The 23,717-nt window shown below is 59.6% G+C and overlaps 3 protein-coding genes across 4 annotated transcripts; all 3 read left to right on the plus strand.

Moving 5' to 3' along the window:
• Positions 1–7,210: 7,210 nt before the first annotated feature.
• On the plus strand, positions 7,211–8,481 carry G0S2 (G0/G1 switch 2). 2 transcript variants are annotated; one of them, XM_071450341.1, is made up of 3 exons: positions 7,225–7,318; positions 7,358–7,408; positions 7,895–8,481. In XM_071450341.1, the coding sequence occupies exon 3, from the start codon at positions 7,929–7,931 to the stop codon at positions 8,238–8,240; it is 312 nt and encodes a 103-aa protein (XP_071306442.1). In that variant the 5' UTR covers positions 7,225–7,318; positions 7,358–7,408; positions 7,895–7,928; the 3' UTR covers positions 8,241–8,481. The 2 variants fall into 2 exon arrangements, with proteins under 2 accessions (XP_071306441.1, XP_071306442.1); XM_071450340.1 differs by having other exon boundaries at positions 7,211–7,408.
• Positions 8,482–13,340: 4,859 nt separating this feature from the next.
• LOC139601357 (11-beta-hydroxysteroid dehydrogenase 1-like) lies at positions 13,341–18,453 on the plus strand. Its single transcript, XM_071450337.1, has 6 exons — positions 13,341–13,558; positions 14,160–14,290; positions 15,837–15,948; positions 16,519–16,704; positions 17,197–17,340; positions 17,849–18,453. The coding sequence occupies exons 1-6, from the start codon at positions 13,471–13,473 to the stop codon at positions 18,073–18,075; spliced, it is 888 nt and encodes a 295-aa protein (XP_071306438.1). The 5' UTR covers positions 13,341–13,470; the 3' UTR covers positions 18,076–18,453.
• A 941-nt stretch (positions 18,454–19,394) lies between these two features.
• Positions 19,395–23,635, plus strand: LOC139601359 (11-beta-hydroxysteroid dehydrogenase 1-like). The gene is made up of 6 exons (XM_071450339.1): positions 19,395–19,482; positions 19,990–20,120; positions 21,014–21,125; positions 21,212–21,397; positions 21,868–22,011; positions 22,380–23,635. The coding sequence occupies exons 1-6, from the start codon at positions 19,395–19,397 to the stop codon at positions 22,598–22,600; spliced, it is 882 nt and encodes a 293-aa protein (XP_071306440.1). The 3' UTR covers positions 22,601–23,635.
• Positions 23,636–23,717: the final 82 nt, after the last annotated feature.

The following is a 23,717-nucleotide window of genomic DNA, read 5'->3' on the forward strand; positions in this document are numbered from 1 at the left end:
CGGGAGCGAGCCCCGCACAGCCAAGCCCGCACAGCACCTCGGGGCTGCCAAGGGCTCCCTCCGAGCCCCGAGAGCCCCAGCAAGGCACAGCATCACCTGCAGCTCCACCTCCCCAGGGTCAGACAGCATCCACACCGGGGAAAAGGCTCCTTGATGGAATATCGACTGCAAACCAGTGAAAATGGGAGAGGGAAAAATCAGCTGTGGACCGGGGGTCCCTGAAAGCTTTGGTGGCAGGTCCAGGTTCTGGTGGCAACCAGACCTGGAACAGCTCCAGAGCTGTCCTGGGCGGCGGGCAGGGAACCTGATACAGGTGGAGATTGGAACTGCTGGTGAAAATGCACCACAGCAAATAAATGCAAGCGCCGGAGCAGCCTGGCGTGGGTGGGACAGACAGGGGGATGCTCACAGGGCCCGAGCTCCTCTCCAGCCTGTGCTGAGCTGTGCCCACAGCCCTGCGAGGGCTGGGCCAGACATTCCCTGGAAAACAAACACCATTACGAACTGCTGCAGGAAATCGGCTCTGAGTCATGGGACAGCCCCTGCCCCGGGCTGCAGGGGACACTGCTGAGGAAAACCGCAAACCTTCCCATGCAGGAGCAGATCAGCTCCAAAATCCTCTCCTGCAGGAGGAGATCAGCACCGCAAACCTCCCCTGCAGGAGCAGATCAGCTCTGAAAACCTCTCCTGCAGGAGCAGATCAGCATTGAAAACCTCTCCTGCAGGAGCAGATCAGCACCGCAAACCTCTCCTGCAGGAGCAGATCAGCACCGAAAACCTCTCCTGCAGGAGCAGATCAGCACCGCAAACCTCTCCTGCAGGAGCAGATCAGCTCTGAAAACCTCTCCTGCAGGAGGAGATCAGCACCCCTGCTGCTCCCCGCGCCGACAGAAACAGGAAAGGAACCGAAATCAGCGACACAGCGCTGCATAAAGAACATTTAATCCCTTGAAATGCAAAACCTCCACCGAGGAAAAGGATGCTGCCTGAGGGTGGTTTTATAGTTCAAGCACACAGAAACTGAATATTAATGCTGCTGTTACATTTTTCATTGAAGGATTAACAAATGTCTGAAGCACAATTCCTGAAAGCACACGAGGAGCTGCTTTACAATGGAAAAAACCAGGCACAGGGATAATTTGCTTCTGCCGAGCAGGATCCTGGCACTGGGGAGGGCAGAGCCCGGACTCCCAGCCCCTTCCAGCCCCTGCCTGCCCAGAGCTGGGATGAAAGCCTGGGCAGGCACAGCCTGAGCCCTGTCAGGTGCCTGCTTCCCTTTTTGTGGGAACAGCCTGCAAGGGGCACAGGACATGGGGCTGGAAGCACTGAAGCTGCTTGGGAAGAGGAAAACTTGGGAGGGTTTTGTCAGGGGTGAGAAGTTAATGTCTCATGTTGTGGCTTTCTGATAACCCTCTCAGCTGGAAGATTAATGATATCAGTAATAAAAGAGGTTTTCCTCCACCTAATCTTTTCATTTCCCATTTTAATTCAAACCTGACCAGGAAACCACCTCTTTATTCCAGCAGAGAGGATTTAAATCACTGCCTTTGCTAATTACCATGATCTCCTTTAAAAGCATTTCAGGAATTCCTGATGAAATTCCAATTCCTGTTCTGAAAACCTGCTCTGTAAGCAAATAACACTTTGAACCAAAATGCCACTGACCTACTTTAGGTTTAAATTCCAGTAACTCTGGGAGCTGGCTCCTAAGTGCAGCAAGCCTGTGAGCCCAGCCGCCTGTGCAGCTGCAGCAGTGCCAGCTGTGGGCACAGCTGTGGCCAGCACAGGGCTCTGCTCCTCACCCAGCCCAGCCCAGGAGCACAGCAATCTCCCAAATCCCCTCCACACCACTGTGCAGCACAGCAAAGGCTCAGGATTTACCCTTAAATTGGGTTTTCCTTTTCCCCCCTGCTCCTTTCCCCACCTCATGGGATTCCCTGTGGCCTGACCCACGATGGGTGGGCACAGAATGCCCCAGTTCCCCCAGTATCCCCAGTTCCCCCAGTATCCCCAGTGCCCCCATTATCCCCAGTACCCCCAGAATCCCCAGTATCCCCAGTATCCCCAGTGCCCCCATTATCCCCAGTGTCCCCAGTGTCCCCAATGTCCCCAGCGTCCCCAGTATCCCCAGTTCCCCCAGTGTCCCCAATGTCCCCAGTGTCCCCAGTATCCCCAGTATCCCCAGTTCCCCCAGTGTCCCCAATGTCCCCAGTGTCCCCAATGTCCCCAGTATCCCCAGCATCCCCAGTGCCCCCAATGTCCCCAGTATCCCCAATGTCCCCAATGTCCCCAGTGTCCCCAGTGTCCCCAGTATCCCCAGTACCCCCAGAATCCCCAGTATCCCCAGTATCCCCAGTATCCCCAGTGCCCCCATTATCCCCAGTGTCCCCAATGTCCCCAGTGTCCCCAGTGTCCCCAGTATCCCCAGTTCCTCCAGTGTCCCCAATGTCCCCAATGTCCCCAGTATCCCCAGCATCCCCAGTGCCCCCAATGTCCCCAGTGTCCCCAATGTCCCCAATGTCCCCAATGTCCTCAGTATCTCCAGTGTCCCCAGTGTCCCCAGTGTCCCCAGTGTCCCCCATGGAGCAGGGCGCAGGGCTGCACAGCCCCCCAGGCACGAGGGACACGGTGCAGAGCTGGCAGGGCACAGGCTGGCACTGTGCCCCCTTCCCACCGGGACCTTGATAAAATTATCCTTGCAGGGGAACAGCGTTATTTTTGTCACGTCCCCGTTTTCCAAAGAGGAAAATATTCTATTAAGAAAGCATCCAGCTGCCCTCTGGGGGGTTTTGGCTTTTGGTCTCTGCACCCCTGGTGCCAGCCAGCAAATCCCCCGAAAGCCTCTCCCTGCAACACCCAGGGCAGAAGTTTAAACTGACATTTAGGGACGTTTAGGAGCCCCTTAAAGCACAGATGTCCCATGAAGGACGCGCTGTTTGCTGGTCCTGCCTGCCAGCTTTGAGCTGCCCAGGTAGAACAGAGGCTGCTCCCACCTGTGCTGCCCTCCCTGGCTGGGCTGAAGGGTGGGCACAGCCCATGGAGCTCACACTCACCACAGACAAAGTCCAGCAGTGCCCGACCCTTGCCCACTCACGGGCGTGTGGGAGATGAGGCAACAGCTCTGTGCAGTTCTGGTGCTGAAGGAGCTGGCACCAGGGTAAGGGACAGGGCAGTACTGGGTACCCAGGGCACAGGGACAGGGCAGCGCTGGGCACCAGGGGCACAGGGACAGGGCAGTGCTGGGCACCAGGGGCACCAGGGGCACCAGGGTAAGGGACAGGGCAGTACTGGGTACCCAGGGCACAGGGACAGGGCAGCGCTGGGCACCAGGGGCACACAACAGTGCTGGGCACCAGCAGCAGGGTCCCCATGGCTGTGTCCCTGTGACCTGCCCAGGGCAGCCATGGCCCCTCAGGCCCCACAGCAGAGCAGGTCAGCACAGTGACCAGGTCACCATGGCCCGGCCACATGGCCAGAGCTGTCTGCACCCCGTGTCCATCACAGCCTGGGGGAGCCTCCTCTGGCACAGCTGGGCTATGGAACCAAACCTGCATTATTTTATTCATATGCAATAGGACCGATCCTTAACACACCTTGCTGGGCTTTAGGCTTTCCTTTCCTTTTTCTGTCCTTATTCCCTTGAGTGTTTCAAGGTGACACCACTTTGTGCTGTGCCCGAGCAGATCAGACACCCTGGCAATGTCCTGGGCCTGCTATGGGGCTGTTCTGGCAGCAGGGGCAGCTCCCCTTCCCTCCCAGCCCCTTTCAGGGCAGCTCTGCTCCTCCCAGAGCCCCCAGCACGCACCTGCAGCATGGCCAGCGCCTGCCGAGCCCCTGCCCCTGCCCCTGCCAGCAGGGACTGTGCCAGCCCGGGGCAGTGAAACCGGAGCTGTGCCCCTGCCCCTGCCAGCAGGGATTGTGCCAGCCCAGGGCAGTGAAACCGGAGCTGTGCCCCTGCCCCTGCCAGCAGGGACTGTGCCAGCCCAGGGCAGTGAAACCTGAGCCCCTGAAAGGCTCCGTGGGGCTGGGAGCGGGGCTCACTCTGTGCCCAGCCCGGCCCGGGCAGCGCTCCCGGAGCGCTCCCAGAGCATCGCCCTGGTACCAAGGGCATCCTGTGCACTGAGGGCATCCTGTGCACTGAGGGCATCCCTGGTACTGAGGGCACCCCACGGTACCAAGGCCATCCCATGGTACCAAAGTCACCCCCTGGTTCTGAGGGCACCCCTGGTACCAAGGGCACCCCGTGGTACCAAATTCACCCGTGCCCAGCCAGCGGTGCCAGGAGGATGCTCAGCTCTGGCAGAGGCAGCAGCAGCTCGGTGCGGCAGCTCAGCATCCCCTGCTCCCTCCTCCAGGGCAATTCCAGGCGGATCTCCCCGCCGGGGCTCCGGAGCAGCATCCCCGGAGCTGCAGGATCCTCATCCCCGGAGCTGCAGGAGCCTCATCCCTGGAGCTGCCCCATTCCAGCCTCCCCTCTGGAGCCTCATCCCTGGATCTGCCCCATCCCAGCCTCCCCTCCCGAGCCCCATCCCCGATCTGCCCCATCCCAGCCTCCCCTCCCAGCCGATTCAGGTTAAGCCGCGGCTGCTGACGCTGCTCGGGAAGTTCAGGCCCAGCTCTTCCCCCCCGATGACGTTAAACTCGTGCGGCTCCCCCGGCCACAAAGCCCGGTTTAATCAAAGTTGCGATTAAACCTGACAGCATCCTCATGCAGACTCTCCTAAATAAGATTTAGAACGGCTAAAATTAGTCTAATTTGGTGTTAATCATTAATCGTTTTAGCCACACTTAATTCAATTTAAATGTCCACACAACGAGCTTGGATAGACTTTGTTACTGAAATCTAGACCAAAATCGAATTAAATGTTGTTAAATTAGATCAACACAATCTGAGTGCTGCCATGGGAAGTGTTTCCCAGAGATGATTATCAGCAGATTGGTTAATGCTCAAAATTATCCTGAGCTCTGTCAGCTCTCAGTGCTTTGGGAATCCGTGGACATCTCCATCCGTATTTTACAAACAAAAATTCCCTTCTCAGCCCTCAGGAAACGACTTGCAAACATCAGGTTCAGCAGGCAACAAAAACCCTGCCTGGAAAAAAAAAACCAACCCAAAAACAACCAAAACTCCGTTTTGTAGGTGAGAAGTCACAGTGAGAGCGCCCTTTGTGTCAGCGCCCGGAGCGGCTCAGCTGCTGCCGCCGGGGCTGGGCAGGGCCGGGGCAGCCCCGACCCCGACCTGGAGCCCGAGGGCAGCACAGGGACCCCAAAGAGCCGCGGGATCAGCCGTGACCTTCAGCTTCCCCTGTCTGGCCGCTGTCCCCTCCGGCCATCTTTTCTCCAAAAGCCATTTCTTTGAGTGTTGCAGAAGAGAAAAAACACAGCCCGAAGTCAGCGATCAGCTGCAACCTCGGCTGCCAAGTTGGCAGAGAAGATAAGGACCCTTTATTTAAAGTAGAAAACCCCAGACGCTGAGGAGGGATAGACGAGTCTTTAGCAACTTTTACAGCCAGTCTTGCAATACAATTTCCTAAGCAGACTCAAAACTTGCAAAAAAAAACCCAAAAAACCCCCAAGTTTTCACCAGGAGCGTTTCCTTGGAGCACTGCGGGGGCTGGGGCAGCCTCGGGACGTGCGGGATGTGAGGAGCCGGGGCTGAGTCACTGCCCCACACCCGGCACAGCTCAGAGCCAGGGGAAACCCCGCGAATGCAAGGCCTGTGCTCCTTTTTGGGGTGGCCAGCAGTGCCCACAATCTCCTGTGCAGGGAACCAGGCAGTGTGGGGGCATCAGCGCTGAGGAGGAGGAGGGGAGGAAGGCAGGAAGGACATGAGCTTTACCTCCTTCCTCACGCACCAACCTCTCCCCAAAACTGCTGCTACAACATCAGCTGATATTTTAATTTCTACACACAGCCTAGCAGAGCAATTCCCATCCTCAGCCACACGGATCTGCCCAGAAATCTGACCCAGAGTCCATCACCTGCTGGAGATCCCTACAAGTTCTTGTGGCTTTAGCAGCTCTCTGGGCTCAGCTGAGATGTGCATGGAACCCAGGGGGCTCCTGCAGTGTCTGCTCTGCTGGAGCTGCAGCCGCAGCAGACGATGGGGGTGATGATGATGATGATGCAATCGTTCTTGCATCATCAGTAATGCCGGGGGTTACTGGTGCAACACAGCCTGGCTGCAGCCCAGGATGGCAACAGCACCGTCCTGCAGGTGACACGGAGAGTGACCCAAAGGGGGACACAAAGGGGGACACAAAGGGGGACACAAAGGGGGTGACACAGATTGACACCAAGGGCAGGAAAAGCCAGGAGTGGATCTGAAGTCGATGTACCTTCTCTCTCTTTGGAGCTTCCCCAAGTTCTCTCACTCCCAGGAAGTCAGGGGCTGTCACACCTGCAGAGTCACCTGCTCACCGTTCCCTTTCCACAAGCATGTCACTCCTCAGCCCAGGTGACCCTGTCACACCTCAGTCTGGTGGCACGGTCACACCTCGGCTGGGTGACACCGGCCCGCTGCGTCCCTGGGGCATTTTCTCACCCCCTTGCCCGCAGTGTGGCAGCCAGGCAGGGACATTTCAGTGAATTGGCCACTGGCAGCCAGGCAGGGACATTTTGGGAATTGGCCACTGGCAGCCAGGCAGGGACATTTTGGTGAATTGGCCACTGGCAGCCAGGCAGGGACATTTTGGTGAATTGGCCACGCACAGCCCCAAGCCCTGACCCAAATCCTGCCCTGTTTTGGGAGCTGTGGACGCAGACCCTCTCCCTGCCTCCCAGGCAATCAGCAAAGCCTCTGTGAGTGTATGAAATATTTATTGCAGAAGCAGGTACAGGGCTGCACAGCAAGTCAGGCATCAGATCTCTGGTTCGGGGATTAGACTGAGACAGTCTCGGGGGTTTGTTTGAGGAAGGAAAAACATAAGCTTTTTAAGAGAAAAAGGAGAAATGGAAGGAGGGATGGGAAAACATAAGGAGAAATGGAAGGAGAAAGAAATGGAATGGGGAAAAGAAAGAATAAAAGAATTTACGAAGTGGGGGAGGAAAGGGTTTAAAAAAAAAACTAAAAGGTTTTTTTTTTTCCGTCTGGCCGGATTAGGGGCAGGAGCTGCCAGGCGCGGGGGGGCCGGGCTGGCCCCAGCTCCGGGCCCCGCTCCCGGCCCGGCCCCCGCCCCGCCCGCCCCAGCGGCGATAAAAGGCGGCGGCGGCGGCCCCGGGCAGCGGCGGCAGCGGAGCGGCTGCGACAGCGACAGCAACGACAGCAGCGACATCAGCGACAGCACCGCTCACTGCACCGCTCACTGCACCGCTCACTGCACCGCTCACTGCACCGCTCACTGCACAGCACAGCACAGCACAGCACAGCACAGCCTCACTGCACCGCACAGCCCGCAGAACACCACCGGTAAGGGCTGGGAGGGGATGCATGCGATGGGGATGGGATGGGATGGGACAGGATGCTGCACAAAATGCGTGGGACCAGCAGTGTGTGCCCCCCACCGCAGCCTGGGCAGGGTGGCTCTGTCCTGGGCAGGGTGGCCCTGGCTCTGTCCTGGGCAGGGTGGCCCTGGCTCTGTCCTGGGGAAGGTGGCCCTGGCTCTGTCCTGGGCAGGGTGGCTCTGTCCTGGGCAGGATGGCCCTGGCTCTGTCCTGGGGAAGGTGGCCCTGGCTCTGTCCTGGGCAGGGTGGCCCTGGACCTGTCCTGGGCAGGGTGGCTCTGGATCTGTCCTGAGGCACCGCAGGGACAGGGTGGCTGCGTTTTCCTGAAGCAAACCTTCAGCAAAAATCCCCCATCCCCATTTAAAGCATAGCCACGGGTCTGTGGGGAGCTGGAGAGCTCTGCCCCCATAGCAGCTGGATTTAACTCACGTCCCTCTCCCTTCTCTTCCAGAAGCCACATCAGACCCCGCTGCTGCCGAAGTGAGATGGAAACCATGCACGAGCTGATCCCCTTCGCCAAGGAAATGCTGAGCCAGAAGCCCAACAGGAAGATGGTCAAGCTGTACATGCTGGGCAGCGTGCTGGCCTTCTTCGGGGTGGTCATCGGGCTGGTGGAGGCCGTGTGCAGCCCCTTCAGCTCCCAGGCCAGCCTGGAGGACGAGGAGGACAAGAACAAGCCCGTGGCAGCCCGGGAGCAGCAGCAGCAGCTGCAGAAAAGGGAGGATTTGGCGCAGGCCAAGGGCAAGGCACAGGCAGCACTGCAGAGGGCCCTGGTGACCCGGCAGCACGCGTCCTAGGCTGGCCCGCGGCACAGAGACTCCACCAGGGGGGTTCCAGCACCGAGGGAAGGCTCGGCCGGAGGAGGCTGCACGTCTGAGACTCGCCACAAGTGAAGGGCTTTATTTGCTGCTGTGCAGCAGTGGGGAAAAATACCTTTTGTTGGTATAAACCTGTGCACCATGCACAGCGTGGTTTCTTATTTTTCTTACGGACGCGTTTTACACCATTTTGCAAGATCAATAAATATTTTATATGGTACCGGTGCTCTCTCTTGCTGCTGTTATTTTCAGAGCCTTCTCGTGCTGGTTTGCAGAGGGTTTGCTCTCACCTCTGGCTCCTTTTGCAGGGCAGGGGGGACACGGGGGAGAATGGAGGAGATAAACCCAGAGAGGTGGCTCTGGGGGCTGGTCTGCCTGTCTGTCTGCCTGTCTGTCTGCCTGTCCATCTGTCTGTCTGTCTGTCTGTCCATCTGTCTGCCTGTCTCTCTGCCTGTCTGTCTGCCTGTCCCTCTGCTCCTTCCCCAGGGGCCAGCTGGGGAGGAGGTGGCATTTGTTTCACACAGGTGCCACATGCCCCGAGCTGGGGCTGGGCTCCAGGGGTTACCTGGGTTCAATGGCACACATCTGCCTCTGCCACGGCCACGTGGGCACAGAACTGCTTTAAAATAAACCAAAGCCCCGTTCTTGCCCTGGCAGCCCTCCAGCAGGCTCCAGCTGAAAATCCTAAAACCAAAACCCTTCCACCTTCCTGGGATCTTTCACAAAGCCGCCACACACACCCGAGTGTGCAGGGCAACGCTGGACCCAGAGCCACAGGGTGTCACAGATGGAAAAACACGGAGATGGCACAGCCTGCAGGGTGTGGAAACTGTTCCAGGCTTCAGGCTCCACTCAGAGCGCTGCCAGGATCATTAGAGGACTTTCACCTATTTAAAAAATGTTCTGGGGCTTAGCAAGAATCTCTTGCATTTGGGGCCGTGTCATGTCAGTCAAAGTCTCCAGCCAGCCAGAGCTGAGTGATCCCAGGCACACTGCAGGGGGAGGGCAGGCAAACAGGCCCTGCCAGTCCTGACCAGGGCAGAAAATCTCCTTATCAGCTCAAAGACACCCTCAGGGCAGGGCAGGGCAGGAGGAGTCGCAGGACACACAGCTCATGGAAACTGGGAGATGCACCAGCATCTGTGTGTGCCGCTCTCCAGCTCACAGGAAAACACTTGAGCCAAACGCTGGATTATGGAAAATGAAAAGGCCCTGCCAGACCTCAGTGCCCTGTGCACAGCTCCTACATAAGGGCAGGACCTGAAAATACCAGAATACGGCTGAAGTTCACTATTTCATTTTCACAACACACAACCCACAATTCATTTTGTTGACAAATATTTCTGTTACCAAAATAAACCCAGCAGCACAGAGCAGAGAAAGAATCCTACCCAGTACCTGCCCAAAAAATCTGCTCAAGCTTTCAAATTTAAAGTACTTTTTCCTCATTAAAATTATAGGGTTTTTTAAAAAAACATTGTTTGAGAATTACCTCATTTAGCCTGTAACCAACTGGATTTAGTCTGTAACTAAATGTCCTTTGGCAAGGCTGAACTTGCCCTTCTCTGGCAGGGTTGAACAATCCCCCCCTCACTGATACGATGGAAGTTTCATGGGAAAACTCAAGAATTCGGGCCTGAAGGGATCCATCAGCTGAGGAGCTCCATTGCCCTGCCCATCCCAGCTTTTGGAGAGGTTTTACATTTCCAGCAGGGCTGTGGGCAGGCAGGGCTGGGCTGGAATTCCCTGGGGCACACCTGGTGTGAGGACAGGGAGCTGGGGGCTGTGGCTGTGGCAGGCGGGGATGGAGGCGCTCCCGGGGCTGCTGTGTCCTGCCAGATCACAGGATCACATTGAGGGGACAGTTCTGGACAGCCCAGAGCTGTGTCCTGTCAGCTCACACAGATCACAGCCAGGGGATAGTCCTGGACAGCCCAGAGCTGTGTCCTGTCACCTAAAACAGATCACAGCCAGGGGACAGTCCTGGACAGCCCAGAGCTGTGTCCTGTCAGATCACAGGATCACATTGAGGGGACAGTTCTGGACAGCCCAGAGCTGTGTCCTGTCAGCTCACACAGATCACAGCCAGGGGATAGTCCTGGACAGCCCAGAGCTGTGTCCTGTCAGCTCACACAGATCACATTGAGGGGACAGTTCTGGACAGCCCAGAGCTGTGTCCTGTCACCTAAAACAGATCACAGCCAGGGGACAGTCCTGGACAGCCCAGAGCTGTGTCCTGTCAGATCACAGAGATCACATCGAGGGGACAGTCCTGGACAGCCCAGAGCTGTGTCCTGTCAGCTCACACAGATCACAGCCAGGGGATAGTCCTGGACAGCCCAGAGCTGTGTCCTGTCACCTCACACAGATCACATCGAGGGGACACCCCCAGGCCATCCCAGAGCTGTGTCCTGTCACCTCACACAGATCACAGGGACGGGACACCCCCAGCCCATCCCAGAGCCGTGTCCTGTCACCTCACACAGATCACATTGAGGGGACAGTCCCAGCCCATCCCAGAGCTGTGTCCATCACCCTCAGTGCCCAGGATCACCTCTCCCCGGCCAGCCCTGGCTGTTCTCACCCTGCCCCGCGGAAAGGGGCCCTGGGGAAGGGAGGAGAAGGGAGGAGAAGGGAGGACAGGGAGCTCCCAAGGGGGGCTCCAGCTGAGCCCGGCCGGGCTGTGCCCCCCCAGAACCGAGGGTTTGCTGCTGCTTCTCCTCTTCCCAGGGCTCCAGCCCCGGGGTGATGAGCTTAAAGCAAAGAGGGTTGGGAACAGTCAAAATAGCCGCTCCTAAGACAGCTAAGGGGATTAGACAGCTAAAGCACAGCCCTGCCCCTGCCCTGCCCCTGCCCCTGCCCCCGGGCTGGGCACTGCACCCTGCTCACCCCTCTGGGCCAGGCTGGGGCCAGCCCGGGCTGCTGCCCCGGCCCTGGGCACTGCAGGGGCCTGAGACTCTGCACAGGGGGAATAGAGCAGTGTTAATGCCTGATTTCACCCCACAGCATCCCACAGCATCCTATAGCACCCCACAGCATCCCAGACCATCCCACAGCACCCCACAGCCCGGAGCACACGGGGCCATGGCCACAGCCCCTGCAAAGTGCCAATTGCAAAATTGTTTAATTATAAACACTGGGATAGAGCAGAGAGAAACCAGATGGGACCAGTGAGCAGCTGGGGAGAGCATTTAAGGCTGAGTTGAACCCAGATCCTGAGGAGGAAACTCTCGGGGAGAGCCACACATTGCCCCAGGCTGAGTTACATTGCTGGGCTCCCAGGAGGTTGATTTCTGTTGTTCTGAGACTTCTGTTGTTCTGTTATTCTGTTATTCTGAATGTGGTTTATTCCAACCTGTGAACGTGGCACTTCCCTGGTACATTAAATTCTCAGGAAAAAATGCATCTGGCACAAAATCTGGTGAGTCTTTGTCTGTGGCCACCTTTCAAAGATCTGATTGCAGCCTGGAGCTGTCACCCAGCCCCATCCCAGGGGTGACGCCCTCGCCTCCCAGCTCAGCCACTCCAAAGGCAGGGGCTGGATGCCTTCAGTGCCATTGGAGTGTGCACATGGACACTCCAGGGGCCGCCAGGCTAAATTTAGGGGTGCAGATAAGAATATCAGCCTCAGCCTCCCAGCTCCAAGGGCACTGGGAACATGGGCAGCGGCCAAGGCTCCTGTTCCAACAATGGAATTCCAAGGCAGCAATTCCCAATTTGGTCACACAGGGAATAAACACAAAATCAGGGCTTGGAAACGACTTAAACATCACAGGGTTTTTTCTAAGCCAGCAGTGTGCAGAAATGTGATGTCAAAGCAAACCAAAGCCATCCTCCAAGCCTCTCATCTCCCTTGGGACTGGGAGTGCATTTCCAGTGGTGCAGCCTGGCAGCCACGGGGTCTGCAGGATGTGCAGGGGGAAAAGAAACTGAGGGCAGCATTGTGATGGCCCTGCGTGCAAAGAAAGGAATCAGAGCTCTGTCCATGCAAAGGGCACTGGCACAGCTGGGGAGGAAAAATAATATTTTAATGTCTATGAGATAAAGGAAAGCAAGAGGGGGAAAAAAAGGGAAAAGAAAAATCCTCTGCATTTGACCAAGATGTGAAAATGACTTGAAAAAAGTCAAATATCACTCAAAAAAGGAAAAAAAAAAAAAAAAAGAAGAAGTGGAATCCAAATTCCTGCCAAGTGTTTTTGAGCCTTGGAGCTGCCTGCACAAACCTGCCCGAGCCCAGCCGTGCCCTGCAAGGAGCTCCCTGCAGGGCTCCCGGCGCTCCCACTCCCCTCTCCGGTGTCTGGTGGGACAGGAGGGGCAGGGGGCAGGAGCATCCCCGGGAGCACCGCCCCAGCTCTGGGCACAGGAGGGACCTGTGGGGGAATCCAGCCGGGGTGATCACAGAGAGGTGAGCCAGGAGCAGCAGGGCTCGGGCACAGCCCTGGGCACAGCCTGGGCACAGCCCTGGGCACAGCCTGGGCACAGCTCTGGGCATAGCCCTGGGCTCTGGGCACATTTCTGGGCACAGCCCTGGGCACAGCCTGGGCACAGCTCTGGGCTCTGGCACAGCTCTGGGCATAGCCCTGGGCTCTGGGCACATTTCTGGGCACAGCTCTGGGCTCTGGGCACATTTCTGGGCACAGCTCTGGGCTCTGCCCCTCCAAGGCTTGCAGCAGCCGGGATCAGAAAACCCTTCAGCCTTTCCTGGGGCTGTTTGGGGTGCAGAAGCTGCCCAGTCCCTGCTGCCAGCCCAGGGGCAGCCCTGCCCTGGGAGCCCAGCACCAGCTGGGGGTGTCCCCGTGCCCACATCCGTGCCCAGGGCCCGCAGGAATGAGGGGCAGAGCTGAACCACCTGCACTGGGCTCCCTCTGATGTTCTCCGAGTGAAACTTGATGCTGCTCAGCAAAGACACACCTCTTCCAGGGTGTTGTGCAAAATTCTGCATTTTAATGTAGGACAGGAAATATGAAAAGAGCCGGGCAGGACCCAAACAGCCCCGCTGGGGCCAGGCCGAGCTGCAGGGAGCAAAGCAAAGGCTTTGCTTGGCTCGTCCATCCCCCCACCCGTGCTTTCCCAGGGCTTTGGAAGCCGCGGCTCCTGCACTGACGGGTTTTTAAAGGGTGACACCGCTGCTTCCCTCAGGGGCAGCTCTGCTGAGGGATTTTTGTTCCTTCCTTCTCTCTCCTGCTGTATTTCCTGACTCCGCAGTGGGATGGGTCGGTTGCAAAAGATTCTCATTCCCTTCCTGGGATTGGTTTTGGCCTTCTGGTTCTATTCTGCGAGGGACGCTTTCAAACCGGGTAAGTATCCAAAGTGACTCTGGCTTTAAGGAAAAAACGACAAAAAGCCACATTTGGGTGTTTTGCATAGAAATCAGTCAGAGCTCGGACCAAGGCCGAGCCTTTGTGTGGTGGTGGATACTGAAAGGGGCTTTAACAAAGATTTAAAACCAAACTGAGCAAGGACTGTGCAGAAAAACCTCCTGAGGGAGCAGGTGAGGCAGGGGGTGAGGGGGAGAGGGCACTGAGTGCTCCATTTTCCTGAGTTCAGGAAAAGAGTTTATAAATGGGGCTTGTACGTGCTAAAGGTTGGAGCACGCACTCAGTGGGTTGCTTTTGTTACAGAATACTTGGGGTGTTGATAAACTGTGTCCTGGCTTGTGGGAAAAGCTGCTGGAAGAGTCCAGAGCTGTCCCTGTGTCCCTGCATTCCTCGGGGAGCTGCAGCAGCTCCGCAGCTTTTTCCATGGGATGAGAGAGCCCTGCGGGGGCTGGATGCTTTACACTCATTTCCCTTCCAGTTACCTGCTGATCTGAAGGGCACCCAGGGGTTTTTTATTTCTCAGTTGTAAGGGTTTTCTACTGGCCTGAGGCTAACTGCAGGGGCTGTGTCTGTGTGGCAGAGATGCTGCGGGGCAAGCGGGTGATCGTGACGGGAGCCAGCACGGGCATCGGGGAGCAGATGGCGTATCACCTGGCACGGATGGGCACCCACGTCCTCCTCACGGCACGGACACAGCCCAGGCTGCAGACTGTAAATGGGCAGGGCTGGGGCTCGTGGCAGGGCTCGCCCAGAGGCCAGCACAGCCATGGGAACAGCCATGGCACGGGTCACACATGGGCACAGGGACAGGCACGGGTCACACATGGGCACGGGGACAGGCACGGGTCACACATGGGCACGGGGACAGGCACGGGTCACACATGGGCACAGGGACAGGCACGGGTCACAGCTGGGCATGGGGACAGGCACAGGTCACACATGGGCACGGTGACAGGCACAGGTCACACATGGGCACGGGGACAGGCATGGGCCACACATGGGCACGGGGACAGGCACAGGTCACACATGGGCACGGGGACAGGCACGGGTCACACATGGGCACGGGAACAGGCACGGGTCACACATGGGCATGGGGACAGGCATGGGTCACACATGGGCACAGGGACAGGCACGGGTCACACATGGGCACGGGGAGAGGCATGGGTCACAGCTGGGCATGGGAACAGGCACGGGTCACACATGGGCACGGGGAGAGGCATGGGTCACACATGGGCACGGGGACAGGCACGGGTCACACATGGGCACGGGGACAGGCACGGGTCACACATGGGCACGGGGACAGGCACGGGTCACACATGGGCACAGGGACAGGCACGGGTCACAGCTGGGCATGGGGACAGGCACAGGTCACACATGGGCACGGTGACAGGCACAGGTCACACATGGGCACGGGGACAGGCATGGGCCACACATGGGCACGGGGACAGGCACAGGTCACACATGGGCACGGGGACAGGCACGGGTCACACATGGGCACGGGGACAGGAACAGGTCCCAGCTGGACATGGGGGCAGGCACAGGTCACACCCGGGCATGGGGACAGGCACAGGTCACAATGGCAGACCCCTGTGCCCTGGCAGCTCCTGCACACCTGGCAGTCCCTCCTGCACACACACACACCTGGCAGTCCCTCCTGCACACCTGGCAGTCCCTCCTGCACACACAGCTCCCCACACTCCACGCCGCAGTGTCTGAGCTGCACACACATCCCCACACACCCTCATTCCACGGCAGGCCCCTGCTCCTGCCCCTTCTCCTGCCCCTGCTCCTGCCCCTGCTGCTGCCCCTGCAATTCCAGCCCAGCCTGCATGCAGGAGGAGCCAGACTGCCTCGGGTAACGCACTCACCCAAGGAATCATTTCCCAGGCTCCCTTTGAAGATCACAAGGCTCCAAACACACTCCCAAAAGCCCAAACCGCTGGTTTTAGGTGGGGACACATCACAGGGAGCTCCCACACCCACACCTGAGAGCCTGTGGGCTCCAGGGCAGGGAGGGGGCTCTGGGGCAGGGATGGGGTTCCAGAGCAAGGAGGGGGCTCCCAGAGCAGGGATGGGGTCCTCAGAGCAAGGAGGGGGTTCCAGAGCAGGGATGGGGTCCCCAAGAGCAGGGAGGGGGCTCCCAGAGCAAGGAGGTGTCCTCAGAGCAGGGAGGGGTCCCCAGAGCAGGGAGGGGCTCCCAGAGCAGGGATGGGTCCCCAGAGCCCTGGGCAGGCTGCTGAGCCCCGCTGCCGTGCAGGTGGTGCGGCGCTGCCTGGAGCTGGGAGCAGCCTCCGCGCGCTTCGTCAGCGGCTCCATGGAGGACACGGCCTTCGCCCAGCACGTGGTGAGGGAGGCACAGACAGCACTGGGTACGTCTGAGCCTGCTCTGCACACTGCCAGCATCCAGGCCGTGCTGTTTGCCACGTGCAAAAAGGGAGAGACAGGAAAATCCTCCCCTCACTCTGCCCTTCGCGGCCCCGCTCCTCTGCCCGCACTGCTGCCTCTCAAACTGAACTGCGCTCTGGGTTTCAGCTCTGTGGCCTCCTGGCATCCTGGTGCAGTGCCACAGCCCTGGGTTTCATCAGCCCAGTGCCAGAGTCCAGGGCATCCACAGCCCTGGCCACTGCGGCCAAGGGTCACGGCTCAGAAATGCAGCAGCTCCGTGGGGAGCTCCCCTCTCCCTCTGCCTCCCCAGCCCCCAGACACCTCATGGATGATCTCCCTTGGGACATGGCATTTGTGTTTTGAACTAAAACAACATATCACAACAAAATAGTTACTGGCAGCCACCATCCAGGCTGTATCCCTTCTCCGGAGATAACAGCTCTGACCCAAAAACCTGATTTCCTTGGATTGCACTTATTCTGCTCCCAGAAAATGTTGTTTTGCTGCTTGCAGCCCTTTCCCCCCAGCACTAATGCCCATTTTTCTGCCTGCAGGAGGCCTTGACATGCTGATTCTGAACCATGTTGGTGCATCCTACTTTGGCTTCTTTGATGGGGACGTTGAGCACGTCCGGAAGCTCCTGGAAATCAACTTCCTCAGCTACGTGGCCATGGCCACGTCAGCCCTGCCCATGCTGAAGGAGAGCGAGGGCAGCATCGTGGTGGTTTCATCCATGGCAGGTGAGTGGGCAGTGCCACCAGGCTGGCGACATGGGCCAGGAGCAGCACACAGAGACACCAGGCACAAACCCCACCAAAACCAGCCCCAACACCCAAATCCAGATGGGTCTGGGGTTCTCTTGATGGAATTTGTTTTCTGCTCAATCCAATCGTCCCCGTTTGGTTTTTGGCCAGCTCTGCAGTTTAACCCCACAGTGCTGTGTTGGTCAGTGCTCTGGTGAGCAGCTCAGGCCAGGGACAAGAGTTTCAGCTTTGCTCCATCTCTCCCCTCTGAGGGTTTTGTGATTCCTGTGGGCTGCCCATGCCCTGAGCAGAGATGTGAGGCACAGCTTTGGCCTTAAGAGCTGGAAGCCAGCAAGAATATTTGTAAGGCTGCTGTTCAGGTGCCAGGATGACACTTCCCTGGTAAAATCCTGTCTCTAAGGGAGCGCAGAAGAGCAGCTCAGGCAGAGCAGCCTCGTGTGCTAACACAGAACTTCACTCTGTGCCCAGGTAAAGTCGGGTTCCCCTTTACCGTCCCCTACTCTGCGACTAAGTTTGCCCTGGATGGATTTTTCAGCTCCCTGAGGCAGGAGTTCACCATTCAGAGCATAAATGTTTCCATCACGCTCTGCATCCTCGGCTTCATCGACACAGGTGAGAGCAGAGCTTGGCCAGCCCTGCTCAGGGCTCAGCATCCCCACCCTGGCTCCTTCCCCTGCCATCTCTGCCCCACCCCAGCCTGTCACCCCTGCTGCAGGGGGATCCCACCTGTCTGCCCCCAAAAAACAGCCTCAAAAGCCTTTTACTGCCCTGTGCCACGTAAATCTGGGCACTGCTTACAGCTGGCACAGCCCAACAGCCCCTCGGGTGCCCACTGGCCCCCCATCCCCGGGGGTCCCCACTGGCTGCACATCTTCCAGAGATCCCCACTCCCCCCCATCCCCGGGGGTCCCCACTGGCCGCACATCTTCCAGAGATCCCTACTCTCCCCCATCCCCGGGGGTCCCCGCTCTCCCCCATCCCCGGGGGTCCCCACTCTCTCTGCATTCCCCGGGGGTCCCCGCTCTCTCTGCATCCCCGGGGGTCCCCGCTCTCCCCCATCCCCGGTGCCCCCTCTCTGCCCCATCCCGGGGGTGCCGGGCGCTGACGCGGGGGCGCGCAGATCGCGCCGTGCGCGCGGCCGCGGAGGTGCTGCAGGAGCGGCCGGCGCCGCGGGACGAGTGCGCGCTGGAGATCCTCAAGGGCGCAGCGCTGCGCCGGAGGGAGCTCTACTACCGCTACAGCTCCACGCGGCTGCCGCTGCTGCTGCGGGACTGCGCCGCCGAGCTGCTCGATTACCTGGTGCGGAGCCGCTACCGCCTGCCCGCCGCGCCCCGCCCGCCCCACTGAGCCCCGGCCCGGGAACCCCGGCAGGGCCCCGTACCCCGGGACGGCCCCGGCCCGGCGGAGTCCCGACCCCCGGAGGGTCCCCGTCACCGGGGGGTCCTGGCACCGGGAGGATCCCTACCCCCAGGAGGGTTCCCTGTCACCGGGAGGGTCTCTGGTCACCGGGAGAGTCCTGGCCCCGGGACAGTCTCTGGTCACCGGGACGGTCCCGGCCCCGGGAGGGTCCCCTGGTCACCGGGAGGGTCCCAGCCAGCCCCGTTCCTCCGTTCCTGGCCGCCACCGCCCCGCCCCGGTTCGCGATGCGCTGGCGGCGCCCGCCGGGACAGAGCGGGACCAGCACTGGCGGCTCCGTGTCCTGCGGGCCCCGCCCGGCCGCGCAACGCTAATTACTGAGCTAATTATTAAATAAAGTGTATTGACCGGACAGCTCTGCGTGTGCTGGCGGGGCCTTTCTCAGCTGTTCATGGGCACGGCTCCACTGGGCACTGCCAGGGATCCAGGGGCAGCCACGGCTGCTCTGGGCACCCTGTGCCAGGGCCTGCCCACCCTCACAGGGAACAATTCCTTCCTAATTTCTCCTTACCCACACAAACCAGCACACACAGAGTGGGTTCTGCCCTTTAAACACCCAGAAAATCACCCTCAAACCCATTTGCCACCCACCAGCAGACGCTGAGCAGAACCACAGCCCTGGGAAAGCTGAAGGTGTTTCCTATTCATCCACTTGGCTCTTTTGCTGCCTTTTGCAACCCGTGGATTCCTCCACAGGGATACATTTTAGGGGTAAGAGCCACCCAGCAAACTGCCAATGTTACCCCCATGGTGATATCCCAGAGGATAACCCAGAATCAGCAGCAGTGGCTGGAAAATGGAACCTTTGCCAGCCCAGCTCTCCCCAGATCTGGCCGTGAGCGCGTACAGGAGCGCTGCTCAGTAAATCCTCGTGCAGCCAGAGAGGAAGGGAAGGGGTGCTCCTGGTGCAGTGGTGCAGAGAGGGACGTCCACTGGTCCCAGGGATGTCTGCTCTGAGGGGACACTGCTGTCCCAGCCACCACTGCTCAGTGCCTTCCCTTCTGCTCTCTCCAAGAGCACACCGGGCACTCCTGGCAGGCCAAGGGTGCAAAGGGACAGCCTAAAGTCCAAAGCCACACGCTTCATTAGGTTAATGTTTGCTGAATCACCAGCAGGGCAAAGAAAAGGTCCATCAGCAAACTTGTGTGAGATAAGAGCCAGCTCAAAACGTCCCAGCCCCATCTGCCAGCTCCAGCCATCTTCACCTCCCCGCGGGGCTCGTCTCGTTCCTGCCTCTCCTCTGCAGAGGGATGGGGCTGCTGCTGAAGATTCTCATCCCTTTGCTGGGAGCAGCACTGGCCTTTTATTTTTACTCAGCACCCGAGAACTTCAGCGAAGGTAAGTCCTGGGAGAAGCAGGCTCCAAAAGCGCCACCAGAGGGGCGGCGTGTGCCGAGCACAGGGACCTGGACGGGGCTGGCACAGCCAGGGAGGGCCGGGAGGGGAGGTCAGAACGCCCCAGGGAAGGGGTCAGAGCTGGGGAAAGCTCACGGAGCTACACCGGCTCTGCTGGGACACAGTGTCTGACCCCTGTGAATTACTTATTTGGGAAACGAGCAGTTTTCCCACTTTAAATATTCAATCCTTTTATTGGCCAGCTCTCTCCGCTCCCTGGGCAGGAGTGCAGAGCTCAGGCCTCCCCACCCCGCTGGGACTGGGGTCAGACTGCAGCAGCGGGGTCTGACGAGGCTGGCAGGGACACAGGGGAGCTGCAGGGACAGGGAGGAGCTGCAGGGACACAGGGGAGCTGCAGGGACAGGGAGGAGCCGCAGGGACAGGGAGGTGCCCACGAGCAGAGGGGCAGCCAGGGCTGTGCCAGGGCTGAGCTCTGGACCCTCCTCGGCAGAGATGCTGCGGGGCAAGCGGGTGATCGTGACGGGAGCCAGCAGCGGCATCGGGGAGCAGATGGCGTATCACCTGGCACGGATGGAGGCACACCTGCTGCTCACGGCACGGACAGAGGCCAAGCTGCAGAAAGTAAATGGGCAGGGGGGTGTGCTGGGCTGGATGTGATATTCACCCCAGCCTGGGCACACGGGCACACCTGGTACCTGCACATCCACCCCTGGGTTCCCCCAGTACTATGGGCACACCTGGTACCTGCACATCCACCCCTGGGCTCCCCCAGCACCACCCTGGGCACACCTGGTACCTGCACATCCTCCCCTGGGCTCCCCCAGTACCACCCTGGGCACACCTGGTACCTGCACATTCACCCCTGGGCTCCCCCAGTACCACCCTGGGCACACCTGGTACCTGCACATTCACCCCTGGGCTCCCCCAGTGCTATGGGCACACCTGGTACCTGCACATTCACCCCTGGGCTCCCCCAGTGCTATGGGCACACCTGGTACCTGCACATCCACCCCTGGGCTCCCCCAGCACCACCCTGGGCACACCTGGTACCTGCACATCCACCCCTGGGCTCCCCCAGTGCTATGGGCACACCTGGTACCTGCACATCCACCCCAGGGCTCCCCCAGTGCCACCCTGGGCACACCTGGTACCTGCACATCCTCCCCTGGGCTCCCCCAGTGCTATGGGCACACCTGGTACCTGCACATCCTCCCAAAGGCTCCCCCAGCACCACCCTGGGCACACCTGGTACCTGCACATCCACCCCTGGGCTCCCCCAGTGCTATGGGCACACCTGGTACCTGCACATCCTCCCCTGGGCTCCCCCAGTACCACCCTGGGCACACCTGGTACCTGCACATCCTCCCAAGGGCTCCCCCAGTGCTATGGGCACACCTGGTACCTGCACATCCTCCCCTGGGCTCCCCCAGCAGCAGCCCTGCCTGGCCCAGGACAGGAGCAGCCTGGGCTGGTGCTTCCCTGCAGGGGAGTCCATTGGAGCCCGTTCTCTCCAGGTTGTGGAGCGGTGCCTGGAGCTCGGCGCTGCCTCCGCCCGCTACATCAGCGGCTCCATGGCCAGCCCCAGCCTGCCCGAGGAGGTGCTCAGGGAGGCTGAGAACACCTGGGGTAGGTGCTCCCTGCTCAGCCCCGTGCAGCCCAGCCCCCAGGAGGCGCTGCCTGTGTGGCTGGTGGCACAGCTGCTCCGCCCGCAGGTGGCCTGGACATGCTCATCCTGAACCACATCGGCCAGAGCGGCTTCACCTACTTCAGCGGGGACGTGGGGCACGTGCGCAGCCTCCTGGAGACCAACTTTGTGAGCTACGTGGCCCTGGCCACGGCTGCCCTGCCCCTGCTGAAGGAGAGCGAGGGCAGCATCGTGGTGGTCTCGTCCATAGCGGGTGAGCTCCTGCCCACAGCCCCTCCTCTGCCTGCCACGATCCCTGCGGAGGCTCCGCTCCAAAAGGCAGAGCAGGGACCACAAGCAGGGCTGGCGCTCAGGGTCAGCACATTGTTAACTCTGCACAACTCAAATCCTCTGGGAAATTTATCCTCTGTCCTGTCGGGCTCTTGGCACCCTCTGATCACCTTCCCACGCTGCAGTGCAGGTGATTCCACAGCCATGGCCGCACACTGAACACACATTTGCAATATGTGGGCATCTCTGCAGCGATACAGAAGCTGCTCTGGAAAGCCCTTTGTGCCATACGTCACATTTTGAACATTCCTGAGTGTGCTTTATCTCCCAGGCATTCATGACAGTTTATTCCAAAATCCTAGCACTGGAGCTACTGGCAGGGCAAGAGGAAGGGAGAGCTGTGCAGCCTGGTGCCTGCCCAGCACCCAAACCCCAGCCCTGTCTCTGCTCCAGGTAAAATTGCTGGCCCTTTTACCGCCTCCTATTCTGCAACCAAGTTCGCCCTAGATGGATTTTTCAGCTCCTTGAGGCAGGAGCTCATCATAGACAAGGTCAACGTTTCCATCACGCTCTGCATCCTGGGCTACATCAACACAGGTAAGCTCAGCCCTGCCAGGACCCCATTCCAGCTGAGCCCAGCCCCTGTCTCTGGTGCCAGCCTCCCCTCCCTCTGCAGCTGTGGAAACAGGACCCCAGCCCTTCAAAAAGTGTGCGCTGAGGCCTTGGACTCTGCCAGGCTCCGTGAACTCAGGGGAGGTCCTGTGACCTCTCAAGAGCTGGAAAGCAAAGGGAAGGGAAGGACATTTATAATTGTTATTTTCACTGTTCTACGCCTTGTTAAGCAGGTTTGATCCCAGAGTCTGTGGGTTCGGGTCTGTGGGTTTGGGTCAGTGGGTTTGGGGTGCCCCAGACGCCCCAACGCCGATGGTGCTGAGTGCCCCTGACCCGTCCCTGTCCCGTGCCAGAGAGCGCCGTGCGGGCCGTGTCCCGCGTCATCCCGGACAGCCCGGCCCCCAAGGAGGAGTGTGCCCTGGAGATCATCCGAGCCGGAGCCCTGCGCCGCCGGGAGCTGCACTACCCCGGCCCGGCCATCGGCAGCACGCTGCTCCTGCACAGCCTCGCCCCCGAGCTCCTGGAATCGCTGCTGCGCCGCAGCTACCGCCTGGAGAACGTCCAGAGAACGTAGTGCTGGGACACCTGGGACACCTGGGCCGTGCTGGGACACCTGGGGCCGTGCTGGGACACCTGGGACACCTGGGCCGTGCTGGGACCCCTAGGGCTGTGCTGGGACACCTGGGCTGTGCTGGGACACCTGGGACACCTGGGCCGTGCTGGGACACCTGGGGCTGTGCTGGGACACCTGGGCCGTGCTGGGACACCTGGGCCGTGCTGGGACACCTGGGACACCTGGGGCTGTCCTGACACACCTGGGGCTGTCCTGACACACCTGGGCTGTGCTGGCACACCTGGGGCTGTCCTGACACACCTGGGCCGTGCTGGCACACCTGGAGCCAATCAGGACGGGCCTGGCTCTGAACCCAGCTGCTCAGGACGGGCCTGGCTCTGAACCCAGCTGCTCAGGATGGGTCTGGCTCTGAACCCAGCTGCTCAGGATGGGCCTGGCTCTGAACCCAGCTGCCCAGGACGGGTCTGGCTCTGAACCCAGCTGCTCAGGATGGGCCTGGCTCTGAACCCAGCTGCCCAGGACAGGTCTGGTTCTGAACCCAGCTGCTCAGGACGGGCCTGGCTCTGAACCCAGCTGCTCAGGACAGGTCTGGCTCTGAACCCAGCTGCTCAGGACGGGCCTGGCTCTGAACCCAGCTGCTGCTCGGTGCCCTCTCCACAGCCTGGGGCATCCCTGTGCTGACGCCCTGGCAGCCTGGGGCAGGACACTGCAGGACTCTGTAAGGCAGCACAAAAATGTCCTTTTTAGCAATGGGCTCTTGTCAATGGCTTTTGCAGCCAGGGAGCGGCTCAGAGAAGGGCTGCAGCAGAATCTGCTGCCAGTGCCCTGCCCAGCAGCAGGCTCCTGCTCAACCTGCAGACACTGCTCCCTCTGGAGAGCCACCGAGGCAGCTGAGCTGAGCCCTGGCCCAGGACCAGGCTTTGGGCCAGGCAGCACAAACCACCCAAAGCCACGAGAGAGTCTCTGAATCTGGAGATTTCTGTCACACATCCCTTCCATGCCGGTCTTTGTAAAAATAAATCCAGTGTTCTTTGAGATCTCTGCTGTTCTGGGTGTTCCTCCTCCACGTGCACAGCCCTTATCAGGGCAGGGCACCCTTATCAGTGCCCAGCTGGCT

The sequence above is a fragment of the Agelaius tricolor genome, unplaced genomic scaffold (assembly GCF_023055355.1).
Source record: "Agelaius tricolor isolate 1412-34295 unplaced genomic scaffold, bAgeTri1.0.p SCAF_30, whole genome shotgun sequence".
Lineage (NCBI taxonomy): Eukaryota > Metazoa > Chordata > Aves > Passeriformes > Icteridae > Agelaius > Agelaius tricolor.